We start from the raw sequence: 20,974 nt of genomic DNA, 5'->3' as shown, positions 1-20,974 counted from the left end.
TTGTCCCCTCACCCGCCCCCCCCCCCCCCCCCCTTAGGACCGTGTAGAGCCCAGTGCTGTCTCTGGGAGAGGCAGACAAACACCAAAGCCCCCCCCCCCCCCCCCCCGCCGCTCTGGAGGCAGCTGGACCCCCCCAACTGTGTGGGAGTCTAAAACTGGATCCGGGAAGCCGAGACGGCAGCGTGCCCAGCAGTGAGTGCTGGGGGGCTGGTGGGGGCCAGGCAACCGTGCGCCCCTCTGGCCCCCGCCCGTCTGGAGACATGTGCGTGGGCGGAAGGGAAGAGGCTGGGCAGGTGAAGGCCCTGCCTGGAGGCCGTGTGCACGTCTGTGGGCAGCTGTCCTGGGCTCAGGCCTGGGGGCTGGGTGTGCCCAGGCGAAGGGTTCCAGATGCTGGCCAGGACGCCGCACACAGCGCCAGGCGGAGGGTCTGGGGTGCAGGTGCATGGGTCAGGATGTGAGCCCCGGTGACGTGGGGAGCCCGGGCCAGTCTGGGCCCCGTGAAGTCATGCTGGGTGTTCTGCACGCCCTCTCCGGGCCTGGGGCCCCCTGCGCACAGAGAGGGGGTCAGAGGGCTGTGTGAGGCTTCCCCAGCTCCAACTATCTGTGCTTAAGCTGCAGAGAAAGCCCCGGGGGCCCTGCACGCCTCCCTCTAGGCCCTCTGTCTGCCCTTGATCCCTGTCCTGGCGCCCAGCAACTGCGCCTGACCATCGAATGCAGGCCGGGCCAGCTGTCACTGTGACATCCATTCTCCTCGGAGGTCCCCGGGAGCGCCCACCCAGCTCCCAACCCCCCTCCCTCCCACCTTTCTCCCTTCCCCCTGCGCTCCCACAGCTGGGAATTAGGCTGCTGGTACCTGGAGGCCTCCCTTGGCCACGAAGGCTCTTGGGGTTCTGAGCCTTAATCCACGACTTGGGAGGGACCCAGGTGACAAAGAGCTCTGCTCCCAGCACCCCCAGAGCCCCCTCTTTCCACTGCCCCTGCCCCGGAGGACTCCTGGGGCCTCAGCCCAGCCCGGGAAGAAGTCTGCTCATTTGCATATCAAATACATCTGATTTACATGTGCCTCCGGGTTAGTCATTTCCAAGCGACTCCGGAATTCTGATCTCACAGGATGGTGAGCCTTCTCTACAGCCTTGCTTCGCTCCACTCCCTCCCCCCATCCAGATGCCTCCTAAGACACGCGTGCGCGTGCGCACACACACACACAGTATACACCTGCCCCTATACACATGCATCAGAATATACCAGCCCCCACTCACATGCAAATAAGCAGAGTCCTGGGTCCCATACCTGTGCACTCTTATCCACGCCCGTTGGGATTAGTGCTTGAACATTGAAGGCCCGAATTCTCATTTCATCAAACAGTACAGACTAATTTGGCTCCAAGGATTTCTGCTTACCCCTCCGTCTCCCCTAGAAGTTCCTTCGGAGCAAGGGCTATGTCTCTAGCTTCAAAACTGGGGATTATCGGGGCGCCTGGGTGGCTCAGTCGGTTAAGCGGCCGACTTCGGCTCAGGCCATGATCTCACGGTTTGTGAGTTCAAGCCCCGCGTCGGGCTCTGGGCTGCCGGCTCGGAGCCTGGAGCCTGCTTCGGATTCTGTGCCTTCCCCTCTCTCTGCCCCTCCCAGACTCATGCTCTGTGTCTCTCTCAAAAATAAACATTAAAGAAAAACCCTTTAGAAAATGGGGATAATAATAGGACCAACCTCAGGTGTTTATAGCAAGGATTAAGTGAGTTAATTTGTGTAATGAGTATAGACGAACTCCCGTTACGACTCAGAGCCTGCTAGGATGGTTATTATTACACACTCTACCATTTCCTTCTTACAGCAAGCTGGTGTTGCTGAAATATTTTTAATCCTACTATCCCTACTTTACAGGTGGGGAAAGCGAGGCTAAGTATTTAGGGCTGTCCTTGCCCAGATTTGAACCTGGATTTGGCAAAGCCTTAACCACCGTGCCCTCCCGCCGCCCCATCGTGGCTCAGGATGTGACAGTTCCGGGCAAGCTGATCCAATGGCCAGCCCAGGACTTCCTGGTCCAGCTTATCTGCACACGTCCACATCCTTCACCGTGTCTCTCCGGCACATAGGCGTGCACTGCATCTGGACTCGGGGACCGACGACAGCGTAAGAGTAGGACGATCCTGAAAAAGAGCTGCCCATTGGCCCGATCCCCGCAGCTAACTGAGGTTCATGAGTAGCATATCCTGAGAAAAGAGTCCACGTGGAGAAGGGGACACAGGGGACGGGCTTGGGGTGTGGGGTCTTGGTCCACACCCTGGTCCAGGGTGCTGATCATTCAGTTTCTCCCCACACATTCATTCCACATCCCAGCCCCGAACTCCTGGAGAGACCCTGTCCACCGCCCATGTCATATGGTGAAGCTTGCCCTGGAATCTGTTTTCCTGCAGCCCCATCGGCCAGGCCTCGCTCACATCACCGGCCCGCCACAGACCCTGGACTGTCGGTTAACAGGGTACTTCAGTCCTGCTGGGGAGCGATCCTGGGGGCCACAGACGGCTGGGGAGGCAAGGCCACGTGGGTTTCCCTCCCTTCTGGTGGCTGGGCAACAGCCAAGCCAGAGAGCGATCCCTCTATCTCACACAGCAAGTCTGGGCCTGCCAGCCCCCCCCCCTTTTCTCTGGCTCTGCTGGGGACCTGGTCCACCTGCGTGTCCAGTCAGCTCCAGGGACAGTAGCCCGGATGGCCAGAATCCCAGGAGGGACAAATGAGGCATCTGAGCGGCTGCGGCACGTCTTCTGATCCTGCGACAACGCCCGCCCCAAAGCCTGCCAGGCCAGGGACGGCAGAGCCCATGAGGCATGAAATAGGGAAGGAGGAACTTTCTTGGGATGAGATGAATCGAGACACAGGAGGGCGAGCCTGCAGCCCGGGGCTGATCCTGCCCACAGATGTCAACGCTGGGGTCCAGCCAGCTCTGGATTTGGGGCTGGCTGCAAGGAGGGAGGGGGAGGCAGGGGTATGGAAGGAATGACTTCTTGAGCCCCTTCAGGCTCCAGATCCAGCCTGCCCTCTTCGGCCCAGGCCCAGAGAACCGGACACCCGAGCCCTGTGGACATTGGGGTGACCGGGGCGGCAGAGAGCAGGATCCGTGGACGGGGAGGCAGTGGACGCAGGGGCGCACCGAGGACCTCAGCCGGCAGCTATCGGCTCCGGGACCCGCGGAGCCGGGCAGGTGCGGTGGCGCCGCAGCGCCCTCTGCTGGCCGGAGGCGGAGGCGGCCCGTTGAGAGCTCTGTTGGCGGGGGTGGGGGCGGCCAGGGCCGCTGCCGCTCTGGCCCAGCGACGCCAAGTTCCCTGGGTCCCAGGAGTCAGCGCCCACCGAGGCGGCCATCCAAGCTGGGAGAACCTTGGTGACTCCTATGTCAATCCCTATGCCATCATTGGAAAAACTGAAGCCAAGAGAGGGGAGATGACTAGTCCCCAAAAGGGGCTTGGGTCAGGGGCCGGATCTGGGACAGGCAACATCCCAGAGGCAGCACCAAGGGACGGCCACGGATTCCCGAGTCACCCCCACCCCACCAACCATCCCAAATCCGCCCACAACCGAATGACTCTAGACAGGCCTCCCAGCCCCCAGCCCCCTCCTCGGCCTCCCACCGCTCTACCCAGACCCTTTCTATAGCAATTCTAGAATCTCCCTGTCTCCCCACTAACCCCTCCTGCCACCCCACCTTCTATCCTCTTCAGCTCCCCCCCACCCCCAGCCTCAGGAGACTACCTGTGCTCGCCGACGCCCCAGACCATCCCCCACACGAAGCCTTCTGCTTTTTTCTCGCTTTGTCCCCCAGGAAATGAAAGTTGTAATTTATTTCCTTTCTTTTTTGTTTTTATTAACTTTATTGGATTTTCTTTTTAATTATGAGCCATAGTACTACTACACGTTCTTTGTAACACCTTACACAAACCAGAGGGATCGAGACAAAACTTTTGAGAATCTCCTCTCTCCTTTCGCAGCCCCGCGCCTCTGAGGTCACCGACAGGGTTGAAGAAGTGTCGTCTTTCTTTGCTTCTCCAGGGCCATTTGCCCAACAAGTTGGAAGCAGTAAGACCCACTACGTGTCCACTGCCTACCCCTGCGAGAAGCCTGGGCTCCCCGGGCGAGTCGGACAGCGGCGGTGGTACCCACTACGCTCACGGGGTTTCCATCCCAGTCGGGGAGGGGAGGCCATAGAGAGGAGATGAGAACATTTCAGATGGTGACGCATTCTCTGGGGGGGGGGGGGGGGGGGCATGGTGGGGGTGCTGGGCTGGGAGTGCTGGGCTCTGGGGCAGGAACCAGGCTGCTGGAGGGGGCACTTGCCCGCCAGGGGATCCTTGAGGCGGGACATTACCAGTGGATCTCCACTGGAGGGCACTGGAGGCCCACCGGGAGGGGGTTGAAAGCCACTGTCCGCAGGGCAGCATTGCACAAGGCTCAGAGAAAGCTTCCCTGTCTTCTGGGGAGTGGACGGAGGGGGGGATAACAAAGTGCAGAGTGCAAAGTCGGTGGGGACAGGTGACGCTAGGGGAACAGGGGCAGGAGAGGCGGCAATTCCATTTCAGGAAAGCTTCAAGAAGGAAATGATGCCTGAGCCAGGAAGGCCGCACGGGTCAGAGGCGTTTGCAGGTGTTTGGGAGGTGGGGCGGAGGAACAGTGTGCATAAAGGCACCAAGGCCAAATGGGGCACCCGGGTGGCTCAGTCGGTTAAGCGTCCAGCTCTGGATTGTGGCTCAGGTCATGGTCGCGAGGTTCATGAGATCCCGCCCCGTGTGGAACCTGCTTGGGATTCTCTCTCTCTCTGTCTCTCTCTCTGTCTCTCTGTCTCTCTCTCTCTCTCTCTCTCACACACACACACACACACACACACACACTAAATAAATAAACAAAAAAAGCCCAAACAAAGCCTGGTGTATCTGGGGAGCTGCATATACAGTCTGAGGCCCCAGCAAGGGGCTGAGGGTAGGGAAAGGAAAGGGAGAGGCCAGCTGGTGAGGTAAGCAGGGCCAGAGGACCCGGAAGCGAGCTGAAGACTGCACTGTCTCCTGAGCAATAGTACTTTCTAGTGAGTATGCCGACACCCACTTTCTTTTTGTTTGTTTGAATTTTTTTTTTAACGTTTATTTCAATTTTATTTTTGAGAGACAGACACAGAGTATGAGAGGGGGAGGGGCAGAGAGAGAGGGAGACAACAGAATCGGAAGCAGGCTCCGGGCTCCGAGCTGTCAGCCCAGAGCCCAACGCGGGGCTCGAACTCACGGACTGTGAGATCATGACCTGAGCCGAAGTCGGAAGCTCAACCGACTGAGTCGCCCAGGCGCCCCGACACCCACTTTCCGTGTCCACATTCTGCCTGTGCTATTACACACTTAGTACCTTTCAACTGGCCACTTTTTTCCCCCTAAAATTAAATTCATTTTCAAGGGACATGTTGTTTGGCCCCCATAAATGGGAAACCAGTAGCCCTTGCTATAAATAAAGGAAAATATAGAAGAAAAGCCTTAAAAAGAAACATTTCTGGGGCGCCTGGGTGGCTCAGTCGGTTGAGCGTCCGACTTCGGCTCAGGTCACGATCTCACGGTCTGTGAGTTCGAGCCCCGCGTCGGGCTCTGTGCTGACAGCTCAGAGCCTGGAGCCTGCTTCACATTCTGTGTCTCCCTCTCTCTCTGCCCCTTCCCTGCTCATGCTCTGTCTCTCTCTGTCTCAAAAATAAAATATAAAAAAATTTTTTTTTTTTAATTTTTTTTTTCAACGCTTATTTATTTTTGGGACAGAGAGAGACAGAGCATGAACGGGGGAGGGGCAGAGAGAGAGGGAAACACAGAATTGGAAACAGGCTCCAGGCTCCGAGCCATGAGCCCAGAGCCTGACGCGGGGCTCGAACCCACGGACCGCGAGATCGTGACCTGGCTGAAGTCGGACGCTTAACCGACTGCGCCACCCAGGCGCCCCCCCAAAAAAATTTTTTTTTAAGAATCTTGATTAAAGAACTATGGAATAAATAAAGAGAAAACCTTAAAAAAAAAAAAAAGAAACATTTCTATGAAAATCCAAATCGTTCATCGGTGCTATTAAAAGAAAAAAGGAATCTCCCACCCAACACAACAAATGCCTCACCTCAGGACGCTCTGGTGGGTGGGTAAAAGCATGGGCTCTAAAAGCCAGACCTTCTGGGTTCAAATCCCAGCTCTGAAGAGTATGAGTATGATCCGTGGGGGAAAGTCACCTCATCTCTAGACGCTTTTGTGCTCTCGTCTGTAAAACGTGGCAATCATAGAAACTGGGTTAATCGCTGGGTAGTGCGATTAAATGAGAGAGTTTGGGTAATGCTTAGAAAGTGTTCTCGGCGTGGCTTGGCTAGTTTGGGGTTGTGGCAAAACTTGCAAGGATTTGAAACGGGAGAGGGACGCGATCCTGTTAGCATCTCAGAAACCAGTCTCCCTCTGGCTGGGCGGGGAGGTGAGGAGTGGGGGCGGGGGCGGGGGGGTGGGGTGGGGGCGGGGAGAGACCATTCTGGGGCTGCTGTGGTCCAGTGAGTAATGGTGGAGTCACGAAGCCTGCATCGGGATGGAAAAGGATGCGATTGGGTATTGGGGAGAGGCCCAAGGCGAGGCGGGCACCGAGATTCCAAGGAATTGGAGGGTGGGGCCCTTCGTGGAGGGGGGGGGGGGGACACAGGAGGCCACGTGTCTGTGGGTCAGAATGTGATGAGCACGACTTTGCACACCCTGAGCTGGCATCGTTTGTGAAATCCCGGAGGTGGCTGACCTCAGGCCTGGCGTTCAGCAGTGAGTAGGCTATGCTTTTGGGTTGAGGTCGGCCCCGCCCACCTCGGGGGGAGGGGGGGTGGGGCGGGCAGGAGAAGGCTGGTGCTGAGTTGGCCGGAAGTGGGTGCGGGCAGCCACACTCCCCTGGTGGTCCACGACACAACGAGGGTCAGGAAAGCATTTCCAGGTGGCATCCCTCCTGCTGCCTCTCCCGGTCGTCAGGCCTCCCGGGCTGTAGACGGAGGCCCCTTGCAGGCTGCGGCCATTCCCAGGCTTAGTCCCCACCCCGCCCCCGTGTCCTGCCCTGCACCGCTCCCATTGAAATCTTGGGGCACTGAGGCACCAGAGGGGCACGATGATGACCCCGAGTGGGGTGGACGGAGAAAGCTAGGGGAGTCTTCCTCTGGACTCTCCGGTGTCTCATCTGGCTACGAACCCCAGTCCCACTCAGTGCCCCCACCACTCCCCCTGCCCCACAGCTGATCTGATTTGGACGAAAGACGCGAGATCCCATCTCCCTAACAGAAGCGCAGGCCCAGGCTGCCCTGGGAAGCTCTTCTAGCTCCTGGATCCCCCTGACGGCGCCTGCTCCCCAACCCCACCCCCCAACTCCTAGCCAGCGGTCCCCAGCGGCGCCTAGAAGAGCTTCTCAGTAGGGATTCCTTTGCGGAGCGGAGGTCGTGGTTGTCCCTCCCTCCGCCACCAGGCGTCACCACCGGCCTGGAAATGGAAGGCGCAGCCTGGTGCGTCCGGACGCCCTGGCGACAGATGGCGGGTGAGGGTGAGGGGCAGAAGCGCCCGGCCAGCCCTTTGCGGGTGGGCGGGGATGCTCCCGGACCTCCGGGGATGGCGCTCCGAAGATGGGGCCACGCGGTGCTCAGGCCCCAGTGTCTATTGGGCGCGGGGTGGGGGGGTGGGGGGTGCGGGAGGACGGGGTCCAGAGGGGCGATGTGGCCGGGATTCAGGAGGCCAACCCGAGGAGCAGGGGTGCGGGAGAACATGCGGATGCCGGGGGTGCCCCGCCTCTTCGCCCACCCCGCGCCCCTGGCGTGAAAAGGAAGCAGGAACTTCCCACTGCCAATGCTATATTGACCCATTTCATAAATTAAAAGCCCGAGGCTCATTTCCGGGTACCAAGTTGTACGAACCCCCCCTCCCAGCCCCAGCCCCTCCCTGCATTTGAAATTCTGGTTAAACGAGGCACTGAAGGCGAATGTAACAATAGCCAGCATTTATGGGGCACCTACTGTGTACCACACGCTGTTCTCAACAACCTTATAACGTGGATACTCTTATTGCCCCCACGAGGAAACTGGAGCACAGACAGGTGGAGTCATTTGCCCGAGACACGGCGGCCCCAGGACTGAGATCCAGGCCATCTGCCTCCAGGACTGGGGCGCGGAACGACGCCTCTGGGTAGCACAGGCCACAGGCCGTTTGAAGGCTCTCCAGGAGACCCCTGGGCGCGGGGCACCGGGGCGCGGAGGGGTGGGCGCACCAGCCGGAGCGCGGGGGTGGGGACGCTGCCGGCGGAGGGCAACCCGCAAAGCGCCTACAGGAGGCGCCCCAAGCGCCCGCCAGGTGGCGCGCTGACCCCACTCGCCTCGGACGCGACACGCCCGCGCAGTCTCTCCGTCGCCCCCTGCGGGAGTTGGTGTTGACCACAGCGACCCGGGTGCAGCCGACAGGTGGCGGACAGGTGACCTGGTGCCAGGTGTCGGCTCCGGGCCAGGTGGCCTGCAGTTTAGCGGCCCCGCTCAGGCCTTGTTTTCTCCCCGCCTCGTTCCTCGCCTTTGAAGATACTGAGAGGTGGCAGCGAGGAGTCGGGCCCAGAATCCCTTTCTTCAGCGCTTCTGTGTTTACAAAGCACTTGCCACTGGCTCGGTTCGGACAAAAGACCAGGGGTGGTACTAGGCGCCCAGCAGAGGGCCAGATGCTCTCACACCCGTCAGTCCCCCCACCCCCCATGAGGTGGGCACTATGATTCCCGCTGAGGCCCAAAGAAGAGGAGAGGTTCACCCAAGATCGCCCAGACAGCAGATCTCAGAGATGCTCCCTCATCCGGGCTGGACTCTCCACGCTGCGAGAGCCCCCGTGGGAGCCTTGCCAGCCAGGAGAAGGTCCCTGTCCGCTGGTGAGATCCCGCGAGGGGCAGGGGCATGGACAAAATGACTCAGGATGTTCGTGGGCGGCTTCCCTCAGGGCCTTCGGGGCCAGAGGTCTCCCACCTGCCTCCCTGGCTCCCTTGTCCCTCGCCCTGCCGGTTCCCTCCTCCCCCCTCCCTCCTGCCTCCACCCCTGGCTCTGGTAGACACCCCCCCCCCCCCCCCCCCCGCACCCTTGCCATGTTCTGTTCTCTGCAAGCTCCTCGCGATCTCCCCTCCGATGATCCTCCGGGCTCCTGCACCTCCCAGTCTCGTCCCTCTAGTGGGTCCTGCACGCTGCCCCCGGCTACTCCCTGCCCCTGAGCACCCACCCCATGGCACCTTACACTCCTCCTGTTGAGGAGGGGGTGGGGGGCGCTGCATCTCCCCCCCCCTCCCCCCCCCCCCCGCAAACCGGCTCTTTGCCCTGTCTTCCGGGCCAGAAAGCTGGGAGTCACCTTTGACTCCTCAACCGCGTGTCCCGGAGTCGAACTTCTCTCCGTTGCACCCCTTGAACGTCGCGCCCTTCTCCCCGTGGCGTCTGTCCTCACTCAGCCCACGGGCACCTCCCAGCCTCCACTTTTACCCCTCCCCTCTCCACCCTCCGCACTGCTGTCCGAGTGACCTTTCTAGTGATCGTGGCGAGGGCACCTCTGACCCCTGTTTAAAACTTGTAATAGACCCGAAACACCTTAATCACGGGATGAAACCCCAAATCTTTAACCAGACCCACAAAGCCCTGGGCCACCCGGCCCTGCCCGCCTTGCTGGCTCGCCCCCTCCCCGTTCCGTGGCCACACTCAACTTCCTTCAAGTCTGTCCGAGGTGCTAACGCTTCCTCGTCCCAAGGTCCTAGCGTGTACTGTTCCCTCTGCCTGGAAGCCCCCTCCCCAGCTCTGCGGCGGGGCCAAGGCCTCCAGGTCATTACATCCCAGCTGAAATGTCATGTCTCGCAGAGTTTTTCCCCCCGGCCCCTCCTAGTCTCCCCTCTCACTGGGGACTTGCTGGGTTCCACTTTTACACCACTGCCCACCATCTGGGAGCTTCTGTTGCCCTGTCTCGGCTGGCTAATCTCCATCTCTCTCTCGGAGCCCAAACCCCAAACTCTCCGTGCGCCCGAGGACTGCCCATCACAGCAGTGCCTCCACACCCAGCCCGGGACATGAAAGTCGGAGCCCCGCGACTCTGTGTGGGACAAGGCACCCTTTCATGTCGCCTTCATCAGAAACCCACCTCCACTGCTTTCATCTCCGGCCTTTTCAGGAGTTGCTTCCTCTTCCGGAAGGGTTCTTTCCTTCCTTTCCCTTCCACCGTGCCCCCCCCCCCCCGCCGCCGGGGCCAGGCCGATCCTCATATCACAGGATCACAGGACTGAGTTCTCTGTGATTAGTCCTTGGCCCCCTCATTTGGATCAGGGCTTGTCTCGGGGCTCCCCCCAGTCCCCTGGATGTAGCATCCGTCGTAACACTTGATGCTGGAATTACTGCAAAGTGCAAACTGCCTGGTAAACATGAGAGATTATCGACAATCATGATCGGTGGCTGCCTCCACCCCCCCTCCCGCTACCCCCACCCCCCCCAGACCTCTTGGCTTTGGCTGGCTCAAGGGCATCCACTCTCTGCCTTTCAAAGCATCAGGAACCCCACTTCCCATTCATTCAATAAGCACCGACCTAACCTACCTGGCACCTACTGGGCTGTTTGCTTTCCCCGCAGCACTGGGCCCCCCCCCTCACCAGGAGGGGAGGGGAGGGGAGGGATGGAGAGGGATGCAGACAGGATCCTTCCCAGGGCGAGGCAGAAGCCGGTGGGAGCAGAGGTGCTATAAGCAAATGCCAACTGCACCTGGCGGCGGGTGCACTGAGGAGGCTGGGGGCCGAGGGGTGGGCCCCCTGCACCGGCTGCTGCCCCCTTCCTGAGCTGCTGCTGTATGCAGGGCAGGGTGTGGGAGGGTTAGCCTGAATGGCAGACCTGGGTAGGGGTGGGGGGGGTGCTGCCTCCAGCACGGGGCCGTGCACCCAGCTCACAGAATCTGTGGTCTGTCTTCCCACCCGGGGGAGCAGCTAGAAGGACCAAGGTGGGGTGCGGTTGCCAGAACAATCAGCCAACCCCAGCGGTCGCTTTTCTGCACCCCCCCCCCGCCCCGGCCACCGTGTTCCTTTGAGCTGCTGTTCGTTTCCCTCTTTCCTGACCCTCCTGACAGAATTTATCAAAGTGAAGTCCAGAGGCAACCCCCGTTGGCATCACGTGGGACGGAGCAGGGGCTTATAAGAATACATGGGGGGGGGGCTCCTATCTCCTGAAAGCCTCCCGGGGGTGAGGCCCTCTTAGAATCTGCATGTGTTGCAAGAACCCCCACGCTGCGTGGCATACGATTGTGACAGCCCCACGGCGCCCCACTGCTTCCAGGACCAGCCTGCCTCCGTCCTTGCCCCTGCCTGCCAGCTCCTTACTGGGGTCCTTTGGGCACCGCTCTTCCTCTGCCCATCCAGCAAGCCCCTTGTTCCCCTTGTCATCCATGCCTCCTGCGCCCCGGGCTAGACTTTATTCCGCCCTCGGGGGGCCCGCAGCACCCAGGCTTGACATGACCAAAGCTGACCCCGCCATCCTTTCTCCAGAACCCACCTTCCTCCCCCACGCCTTTGGTGCTCACCTCAGCAAGCCCCTTTCCGCCTTCCTCTCTCATCTCAGCAACAAACACATCCTGGTTATTTTGCCTCCTACAAGATGTCCTCAGTGTCCCCCTCTCCCCAGACCCTTGCCTTTATCCCCTAACAGGTCCCCCCCCCCCCACCGCCCTCCCTCGCTCTAGTCTCTCCTCCTTCCAGGGAGTTCTCCAAAAGCTCTCCAAAATGCAAGCTGACTACAATCACCAGCGCCCCCCCCTCCCCCCCCCCCGCCGAAAACCCTTCAGAGGTCTTAACCCATGACCTGACGCGTGACAGCCTCCTGTTCCAGCCTCTCCTCCCCTCCCCTCTGCGCTCCAGTAACAGCACACAGCCTCTGCGCCCAGCCTCCTCCCTGTGACCAGTCAGTGCCCTCTGCCAGGAATGGCCCTTGCTGGCCGACCCCCTCCTCAAGGCCTCGGCATCCCCTCCTCCAGGAGGCCCTCCCCGAGCCTCCTGGACCCTGCCTGCACCATACTCTGTGCATCCGTGATGCCTGTCACAGGGATCCCTTATCATCCATTCACCACACTGAATTAGAATCATCAGTTTCCACGTCTCGGTTGCACATTCGCCAGTGAGACCCTTGAGGGCAGGGATGTCCCGTTCGTCTCTGAATCCCAGACCCCGGCCCGGCACCTGGCACGGAGGACAGGCCCGACTAAGGGTTGGCGGACGAATGCAGAAGGGAAACTTGAAGGAAGTGAGAGCCAGAAATGGCCGAGAGGGCAGGGAGGGCAAGCCTGGCAGGAGGCGCCGCCAGAGCAAATGTGTGGGAAGTAGAAAAGCGAGAACTTCCCTTGATTGCACTCCCACGACTGCCCGCCAGCCATTGTGCATGAGCTTTGTTTGCACATTTTGTCTCTTTCGGTTCTTGCAACAACAGATCGGGGAAACTGGCATCAGAGAACCAAAGCAACCTGCCCAAGGTCACACAGCCGGGCCTGGAGCGGAATCCAGGATTGTCTGGCCTGAAAACCTGTGCCCTCTCTGCTGAGCCACACGGTTCTCCTGGGGATAGGACCTTCTGGGGACGGACCGGGAGTGGGCCCCGCCACGCCTCTGCCTAGCTGAGCTCCAGAACCAGCTGCCCACGCTCAGGCCAACAGCTTCTTCCTCCCAGCCGGACCCGAGGCTCGGAGGCCAGACAAGGATCTGTCTGTTCCTTCTTCCCCGGACTTTGGGGGTCTCTGATAGACGTGCCCACCCCCCCCCCCCCCGCCACCACCACCAGGGTGGGGCTCCTATGCATCCTGGTACTGCCTAGGGCGCCTGGGGGAATGCAGGGGGCTCTGCGATGCTGTCTGGGTTCTGCAGAATCTGTCTCCCTCATCGCACTTGGCCCAGGCTGATATTAAGATTCATCTGCATTCCCCGCGCACCCGCCTGGCAGATGGTGGGGGAGGAGGCTGGGTGCATGCTGGGGGCTGCAGCCAGAGACCAAGCTAGGCTCGGAGGGCCACAGAGCAGAGTGCCCACCCACCGTGCTCCCTCGGCCCAGCCCCGGACTGGGACCACTCCAACCACCGGGGTACCTCCTCACCCTCACAACCTCCAAGGGGTGCTAAGGACTTGACCTTTGCTTTTTCTAAGGACTGAAGGGGTCCTGGAGTTCCGGGAAGGAAACACGGATGTGCGTGGGACCACGGAGGATGGGCCCCACTTTGGGGAATTCCAAATAAGGGTCCTCCTTGCCCTGGGGGCTTGCAGAGGTCGGAGAAAAGCAAGGACCCCATGGGATAGGAGCACCCTGTCCTGGTGGCTCCCTGGGTCACAGGGAGGGTAAGTAGTGAAGAACGCAGGCACAGCTTTCAAGGAAACCTTGCCCGCCTCGCCCTTCAGCTTCTCAGGAGGCTGCCGCCTGACCCCAGCCCCAGAATTCAGCCTGGCCCCCGGTGACCTTTTCAGCCCAGGGCTCTGGCCAAAGTTTCCCATCACATTAATCGGACGGCGCGGGGGTGGGGGTGGGGGTGGGGTAGTGGTGATCCCAACAACCCCCCCCCCCCCCCCCGAGTAAAGTAGAAGAGGAAAGAAACTGACGTTATAACACAAGGAGTACGGGCTAGACACCCAGAAGAACTTCCCTCGGCACAGAAGCAAGTCTGGCAGAGAGAAAGTCACTTTCAGCTTCGGGATAGGCTACTCATTACTGACGTTCTCTCTGGCTGTTGGCATGGGTTTGGAAAAAATAACCTTTCCAAAGTCCAGGTCTCCTGGGGTTCAGGACAGGGCAGCAGATTCCCAGTGCCCGCTGCGGGGGTGGGGGTGCGGGGGGGGGGGGGGGAACGGGCGCCCTGCCAGAGGGAGGGATGGAAAGGGTAGTGTCCCTATCCCCGGGCCACCACCCTCTCCCCTCCTCGCCCAGACTTCCTCCGCCCCCGCGTCCGGCCGCCTTCATCCTAGGTCCCCCCCGCTGCGGGCCGGCAGGGGAGGAGTTAACTCCGGAGGTACCGGCTGGGCTCACCGTACCTGCCGCCGCCGCCGCCGCCGCCGCCGCCGGTGGGAGGGACGAGGAAGCGCGAGCCGCCTGGGCGCCAGGAGCGCTCCAGTCTGGCGGGGTGCTGCGCGGGGAGCGGGCGGCGGGGCCCGGCGCGGCCAGGGGCGTCCGCCAGGGGGCGCGCCGCGACGGGGCGGGAGGGGCCGTCTGGTCTGGGGAATTAGCGCCAGGGACGGGCGCGCGCGCGGGTCCCCAGCACATCTGGGCGAGAGCGGCGCCGCTGGACCGCGGGGGGCGCCGAGCGCAGATCTGGAGCGGCAGAGGCACCGCGCGGCTGGGGCCCTTCGAGGCGCGCGGGGCGTCCATCTGGGACCTCGAGAGGGGGCCGCGCCGCGCGCAGCCGGGCCGGGGGAGGGGGGCGGCGGCGGCCGCACAGCTGGACCGGAGGGGGCGGGGTCGGTCCCGGGCGGCCGGCAGAGGGGAGGGCCGCGAGCCGCCGGGGACTGGAGCATGGGACGGCGCGCCTGAAGGAGCAGGGGCGAGGCAGGGGCCTGGGCGCCCGGCAGGAAAAGAGGAGAGACAGGGACCCGAGAGCAGAGGAGGAAGATGCAACTGACTCGCTGCTGCTTCGTGTTCCTAGTGCAGGGCAGCCTCTATCTGGTGAGTGGCCCGCGGGGAGCTGCGCGGAGGGGCGGGGGCCCGGAGGACGGGGGAGAGCCCGGAAACTTTCTCCCTTCCCCACCCCCCGACATCGCCGGGATGGAGGGGAAGCCCGGAGGCCGGGGGTGGGGGGTGGAGGGGGAGAGGGCGGGTCCGAGGACGGAGACTGGACCGCAAGGGTTAATAGGGGCGGGGAGAGGGTGCTCGGCTGGCCCACCCACTCGGCCGCTGGTGGCGGGAGGTGCGACCAGCACGAGGGAAAAGGCCAGCAGCGGGGCGCCGAGGGTTACTCGACCCCGTCCCGGCGCCCCGGGACGCGCGGAAGGGGAGTGGGGGTGGGTGGCGGAGCTGACGACCTGCCAGGTCTGGGGGCGTGGGCTCTCCTCCGACCTCGGGGACCCAGAGGGCCTGGGACCTGGGTCCCGCCAGCGCGCGGAGGCTGTCCAGGCGGGGGGGGGGGGGGCGCGGGGGGTGGCCCCCGCGGACCCCGCTCGCGCCTTCCCTCCCGCTCCCTCCCTCCCCGCCTGTTGTTTTCTTCTCCTCTCCCGGCTGCGCGCAGCCGGAGCCCCACAGGACCTGGGCAGGCGGCTCCCGCCCCGGGCGCCCGCGGCAGCTGAGCGGAGCGCCCAGAGCCCGCTCCCCGTGCACTCGCTCGCCGCGTCCCTGCGGCCCGGGACGCCCGGGACTCCCCCTCTCCCCCCCCCCCCGCCCCCCCCCCCCCCGCCAGGGGCTTAACTCCTCTCCGACCGCCCCCAACCCAGTCCTGTCTAGAGAAGCCTCGGCCCCACATCTGGACCTGCCCGTTTCTTCAAAACAACCCCCCCCCCCCCGCGAGCGTGCCACCTCCCCTTTGCCACTGTGTACAAGCACCCTCCCCTTCTCGCATCCCCACCTGCGGCCCTTCTCCCCACCCTCCAGCCATTCAGCTTCGACCCCCAGGACCAAGTAAACACAGGTCTGCAGAACCGAGCCCAGCCCGCCCCCCCCCCCCACCCCGGAGTCTCCCCTCCTGGCTGTCCCTTCCCACTACCCTTGGGGCCTAGCAGGCAGGGCCACCCAAGCACACCTCTGCAGGCATGGCCGGGATCAGAACAGGGGGCGTGAAGACCCCAGGCCCCTTGGGAGCCCTCCAGAGCCCAGCCCTCTGGGGTCCCCCATCCTCACCCCAGGGGTCACCAGCAACCCAAATGCTGCCCCACTCTGAGCTGGTGTCCCTAGCACTGGTAAGGAGACACAGAGGGTGAGTACTCTGTCCGGAAGCTGAGTAAGCACACACCGGGCAGTTGCCCTCAGGAAACCTTGCCTACTCCCTACTGCCCTCCAGAGCTGTCCCAAGTCTGAGCTGGGTCACTCCGTCCTGCCGGCCCTCCCCCACGGCTCCTCCAGGAGGCCTTCCCAGGTGGTGCCTGTTGCCATAGCTGGTCCAGCAGAGGCTGGCCGAGCCTTGGCTGTTTGGCAGAAGATTCCGGGTGGGGATGGGGCTTGGATTCAATCTCCATAAACGGACCTACCTGGTCCGAGGGGCTGGGAGTGTGTGGTAGAATGGGAGGGCCGACCCCGTGCGACCTGGCCTTGGAGGGACGTAACCTGGTGGCCTCATCTGTAGAAGGGGAATAAGAAAAACTGCCTCGTAGAGCGATAGTGTCCTGGCATGGCACCCTCGGTGGTCCCCAGAGGTTTTGACTGGCCGTGGCTGGGCCATCCTGGGTGTGGAACTCACTCCAGGGCTCCCCCCTCCCCATTCCTCGTGCCCAATCCTGAGCTGCCTTTGTACCGGAGAGAGAAGGTCACTGGGCCCAGCTTTCTTATCCCATTGTCTGCTGGTTCTCTTAGTCTCAGAGGACAAAACTACCCCAGGGGAAGGGTGGTGGGGGTCTCATCTAAACAGCCTGGGAAGTGGCAAAAAGCCCTGTCAAACGGGGGGGGGGCTCTCCCAGCAGAGGGATGGCGCATTTTGAGGGCCGTGACTATGCCTCCATATCACCCTGGGACTTTTACAGAGGCGGGGGGATTTTCCTCTGTGAAACTGTAACCTCATAACCTCTCCTGTAAGACCGGGGGCTCTGTCAGCACGAGGTTATGCTTCTGACATCGGATGAGGACTCTCCCGGGATCGGGAGCTGGGCCTCCCCCGTCAGAATGGGGCCTCCTCAGGGGCAGGGGCTGTGTCCCTCTGGTGCCATGGCTCACTGGAGAGAATTCTCGACCATCCTTCCAGATGCTGAGCGGTAGCCAGAGACGGGACAGTGGGGTGAGGAGATGGGGGCGGCCCGAGTGTCAGAGGGCGAGATGGGACCACGGCACAAGCCGGAGTATGCATCCAACCCCTAGAGTAAGACGGGTGAGACATCACTCGGCCTCAAGTCAGCGGAAGGGACAGGCAGGGAGTTGAGGCTGCTGGTGGGGGACACAGTGACCAGAACTCCTGGGTCCTCTGGGGACGGGGCTGTCACTGTCCTCCCAACTCCCTCCACAGGTCATCTACGGCCAGGATGACGGTCCTCCCGGCTCCGAGGACCCGGAGCATGATGACCACGAGAGCCAGCCCCGGCCCCGGATGCCTCGGAAGCGAGGCCACCTCTCACCTAAGTCCCGCCTCGTGGCCAACTCCACTCTCCTAGGGCTGCTGGCTCCCCCCGGGGAGGCATGGGGCGTCCTTGGCCAGCCCCCCAACCGCCCGAACCACAGCCCCCCACCGTCGGCCAAGGTGAAGAAAATCTTCGGCTGGGGTGACTTCTACTCCAACATCAAGACGGTGGCCCTGAACCTGCTCGTCACGGGGAAGATCGTGGACCACGGCAACGGGACCTTCAGCGTCCACTTCCGACACAACGCCACCGGCCAGGGCAACATCTCCATCAGCCTCGTACCGCCCAGTAAAGCTGTAGAGTTCCACCAGGAGCGGCAGATCTTCATCGAAGCCAAGGCCTCCAAGATCTTCAACTGCCGAATGGAGTGGGAGAAGGTGGAACGGGGCCGCCGGACCTCGCTCTGCACCCACGACCCGGCCAAGACCTGCTCCCGAGACCACGCTCAGAGCTCAGCCACCTGGAGCTGCTCCCAGCCCTTCAAGGTCGTCTGCGTCTACATCGCCTTCTACAGCACGGACTATAGGCTGGTCCAGAAGGTGTGCCCAGATTACAACTACCACAGTGATACCCCCTACTACCCCTCCGGGTGACCCTGGGCAGGCCACAGAGGCCGGGCCGGGGCTGGAAGGACGGGCCTGCCCGAGGAGGAGGCCATCTGGCTGGATACTGGGCAGGGACACGGGGAGGGACCTCAGGCAGGGAAGAGGGGGGTGGAGAGAAGGAGATGCCAGGTGGGGCCGGGGCCAGGTCTCACGTGGCGGTGGGGAAGGGGTCCCAAGTGCGGGGCCCCAGCCTGGGGTTGTGGAGCAGCTGGGGCATAGGAGCACTGGAGGAGGAGTGGGGTCTCTGGGCAGCCCCGCGGGGCTCCCCTGCTGAGCGACAGGAAGGTGCTGGGCCCAGGAGACCGCTGGCGAAGGCAGACCAGTGTGGCCAGATGAGGTCACGGAGAAGAGCCCGAAGCCTTGGCTCCCTCCTTGTCATCCTGAGAAAGAACAACAAGGAGAGGGGTCTCTCATCAGCAAGGGCACCGAAGGATGGCAGAGACGAGACGGGGCTGCCCGGGAGCCAGCCCTGGGTGGGGGGAGGGGCGGGGCCGGAGGAACTCTTGAGCCCCGCTGAGTCAGCCCCCCCACCCCCCACCCCCGCAAGCCCATTGTCCTGGACGGTGAACTGAACTTGGCTTCAGGCTGAAGTGGTGACCCTTGGAGTCGTTTTGACGTCTTGACCAATAGACCGTCTGCTCCCCACCAGGCCGTAACCTTTCCAAAATTCCCTCTCCTGCCATTGCCGCTCCTCCCCTCCCCGCCGCCCCTGTCCACCCCTGTGCCGATGGGTCACCCATCCTTCAGCTGCAACAGAGGGTGACTGTGGTTCTCCCACCACCAAGGCCACAGATGGGAGCCCACCCTTGCGCTGTGTCCCCTCGCCACCCCACCCCCCTGCTGGCTCCTCTGGGAGCGTCCTCGTCCAGCCAGCAAGCCTTGCCCGTCAGCCTGGGACCCACCCGGATGGATACAGGGCCTTCAGCAGCTCGGGGCCTCGTGACGCCAGACTGACAAGGGCGCTGGACCTGTTACCGTGGTGTCTGTGGGTGGGGGAGGGGAGGGCGGGGTGTGCGATCCCCTGATTGTCAGCTTGTGTGCAGAGTCTTGTTCTGGAGCCGGGAATAAAGCTTTCCCAGGGCACTGCTTTCTGAATTGTCCAGGGAGGGAAAGGGCCCGGGGTGCCCCGCCGTCCAGCCAGCGCTGCTCAGCTAGATGGCGGCAAGATGTTCCCTGGAGACCAGAGCTGCGGGGCGACAACAGCCGTTGGGGCTGGTGCTCACGGAGGGCCTCAGGGCTTCCCTCCCCAGCCTCCTTTTCGGGAGCTGTTGGGAAAGCTGGGTAGACGTTGCTCGGTGGTCCCACGGGGTGGGGGTGGCCCCTGCAAAGCAGCTTGGGGAGGAAGAGCTGGTGGGGGGGGGATGGGCCATTGTGTTCCTTGTCTCCTTGGGTTGCCATCTGGGTGGGCGGGGGCCCTCGCTCTGTCAGGGTTTGGCCCCGTGGCCTTGGACAAGTCCATTCTCCTCTCTGGGTCTCTTTCCGCTTCTTTGTAACATGAGGAATATGCCCAACCCAGAGCTTCTCCCGTGCGAGTGGGCATCGGACCCACCAGGAGCGTCGGTTAAGACATGGAGTTCTGGGTTCCAGATGATTTGCCCTTCTAGCGAGAAGCCAGGGAGATGCCGACACTCCTGAGGGGACACCCTCTGAGGACCACTCACGTGACCTCTCTGTTCCTTTCTGGCTCTGGCCCCCTAAGATGAAGAGACGCCTCTGAGGCTCCCTCCCGACTACCTTCCAGCTGCTTCTCCTAGGAAAATCTCCTGGAAGGGTCCTCTCAGAGAGGCAGGGTGTCGGGCTTTCCGTCTGATCATGTGTCAGTCAGTGCAGGAACAGGCTGGGTTGGGGGGGGAGCGGGGACAGAAGGAGGCTTGAAAGCAGCCATCCCCCACCCCCACCCCCAGCCGACAGGAGGGCCTTGGGATGGATTGTCAGCCGGTGACGCCTTGCCTGGGAGGGCCAGCCGGGCCCTTTGGGGCTCGGTGAGCGGGATGCTGAGCCCCGAGGACCAAGATCACAGGGCCCTCTCTAAGGTCATCCTCGAGCTGCTCGCTTGGGAGGGCAGCACTCAGGTCCCCTGGGTCCCTCTCGGCCATGCAGCCACAGCGAGGAAAGTCCTAGCATGAGAGGGGAAGACAACAGTCCTGCCGCCCGCAGCCTGTCTCCCCTGCCCGCCAGCACTCAGCACGGCCCAGTGCTCCTCTCGCTGCAGAGCAGAGCTGGACGAGGCCTTAGAAGCCACCTTGCTGTATGAAGTGACCCAGAAAGGGCACATGACTCAGGCTCACACTCCTATGCCAGCGTTCCCCCGCACCGTGCCTCCCGGGGCCACCTCTCCTGAGCAGAGATCTGAGACACGCACCCCTTCTTCCCCGCCCCCTCCCACCGCCCCTCCACCATAGCTACACTCTCCCTTCCCACCCTGACAGGTGGGTGGGAAGGTGGCACAGGTCCTTAGAATTCAGACAGGCCCTGCCCTGGGGGGCTTGCCTCGGAGATCTGGTGGGTTCTCTCACCTGCGGATGCCTCCCAGACGCAAGCACCGCCTACGGCCCTGTGGGCACTGGAGGGAGAGACGGAGGGGGGTGGTCCTGGGCCCCCCTCACCTGGCCCTGGCTGGACGATCAGCAGGACCGGGGGACACTCTGACCCACCCCCCCTCCGGCTCTTCTTTTGCGGAGAGCCAGATGCTGCTGACAGCTGGAGGGCTGGCCCGCTTGGCACGCATACGGCCTGAGCAGGGGGGGGGGGGGGGCGGGGGGGTTCATTTTAATAACTTCATTTCACCCACGCGCACACTCCGCTGCCTCATCCCCTCCTTTTCTGCCCTTCCCCAGTAACCTGGCTGCTCTCCTCGGCTAGGATCTTGCTAATAGATTTTTCTCCCGGATTGTGATTCTTTTGCAATAGACCTCTGGGCCCTGATAGTCTTGCCATCACCAGATATTGTCTACGCCCCCTTGGTCCTCGCGAAGGTAAGGGGTCTGTCCCACTGCCTCTGGTGACGAAGGTACCAACCTCTGCGCCCTTGGCGAGCAACGTCTGTGACCTCCCCCAAGGACTACAAAAAGGGCTCTCCGGTCGCCTGATCTTGCCGTTCAAGCACT

General features: G+C 62.3%; 1 protein-coding gene across 2 annotated transcripts; it reads left to right on the top strand.

Annotated features, from left to right (window-relative positions):
- Nucleotides 1-14,207: 14,207 nt before the first annotated feature.
- NXPH3 (neurexophilin 3) lies at nt 14,208-18,950 on the top strand. 2 transcript variants are annotated; one of them, XM_086687042.1, is made up of 2 exons: nt 14,208-14,674; nt 17,151-18,950. In XM_086687042.1, exons 1-2 carry the CDS (start codon nt 14,621-14,623, stop codon nt 17,853-17,855), a joined length of 759 nt encoding a protein of 252 aa, XP_086543168.1. In that variant the 5' UTR covers nt 14,208-14,620; the 3' UTR covers nt 17,856-18,950. The 2 variants fall into 2 exon arrangements, with proteins under 2 accessions (XP_086543168.1, XP_086543167.1); XM_086687041.1 differs by lacking the exon at nt 14,208-14,674 and adding an exon at nt 15,393-15,897.
- Nucleotides 18,951-20,974: the final 2,024 nt, after the last annotated feature.

This window comes from Puma concolor, chromosome E1 (genome assembly GCF_028749965.1).
Source record: "Puma concolor isolate L17-30 chromosome E1, mPumCon1.1.hap2, whole genome shotgun sequence".
Classification (NCBI taxonomy): Eukaryota; Metazoa; Chordata; class Mammalia; order Carnivora; family Felidae; genus Puma; species Puma concolor.
The sequence above is the reverse complement of the archived record's forward strand: the minus strand, read 5'-3'. Positions and strand labels throughout refer to the sequence as shown.

Excerpts from the sequence above, each read along its gene's own strand:
- NXPH3 (XM_086687041.1), top strand. The coding sequence starts at position 15,751 with ATGGCCGGGATCAGAACAGGGGGCGTGAAGACCCCAGGCCCCTTGGGA. Across the intron at positions 15,898-17,150 it reads AGCTGGTGTCCCTAGCACTG|GTCATCTACGGCCAGGATGA; the intron begins GTAAGGAGACAC and ends CTCCCTCCACAG.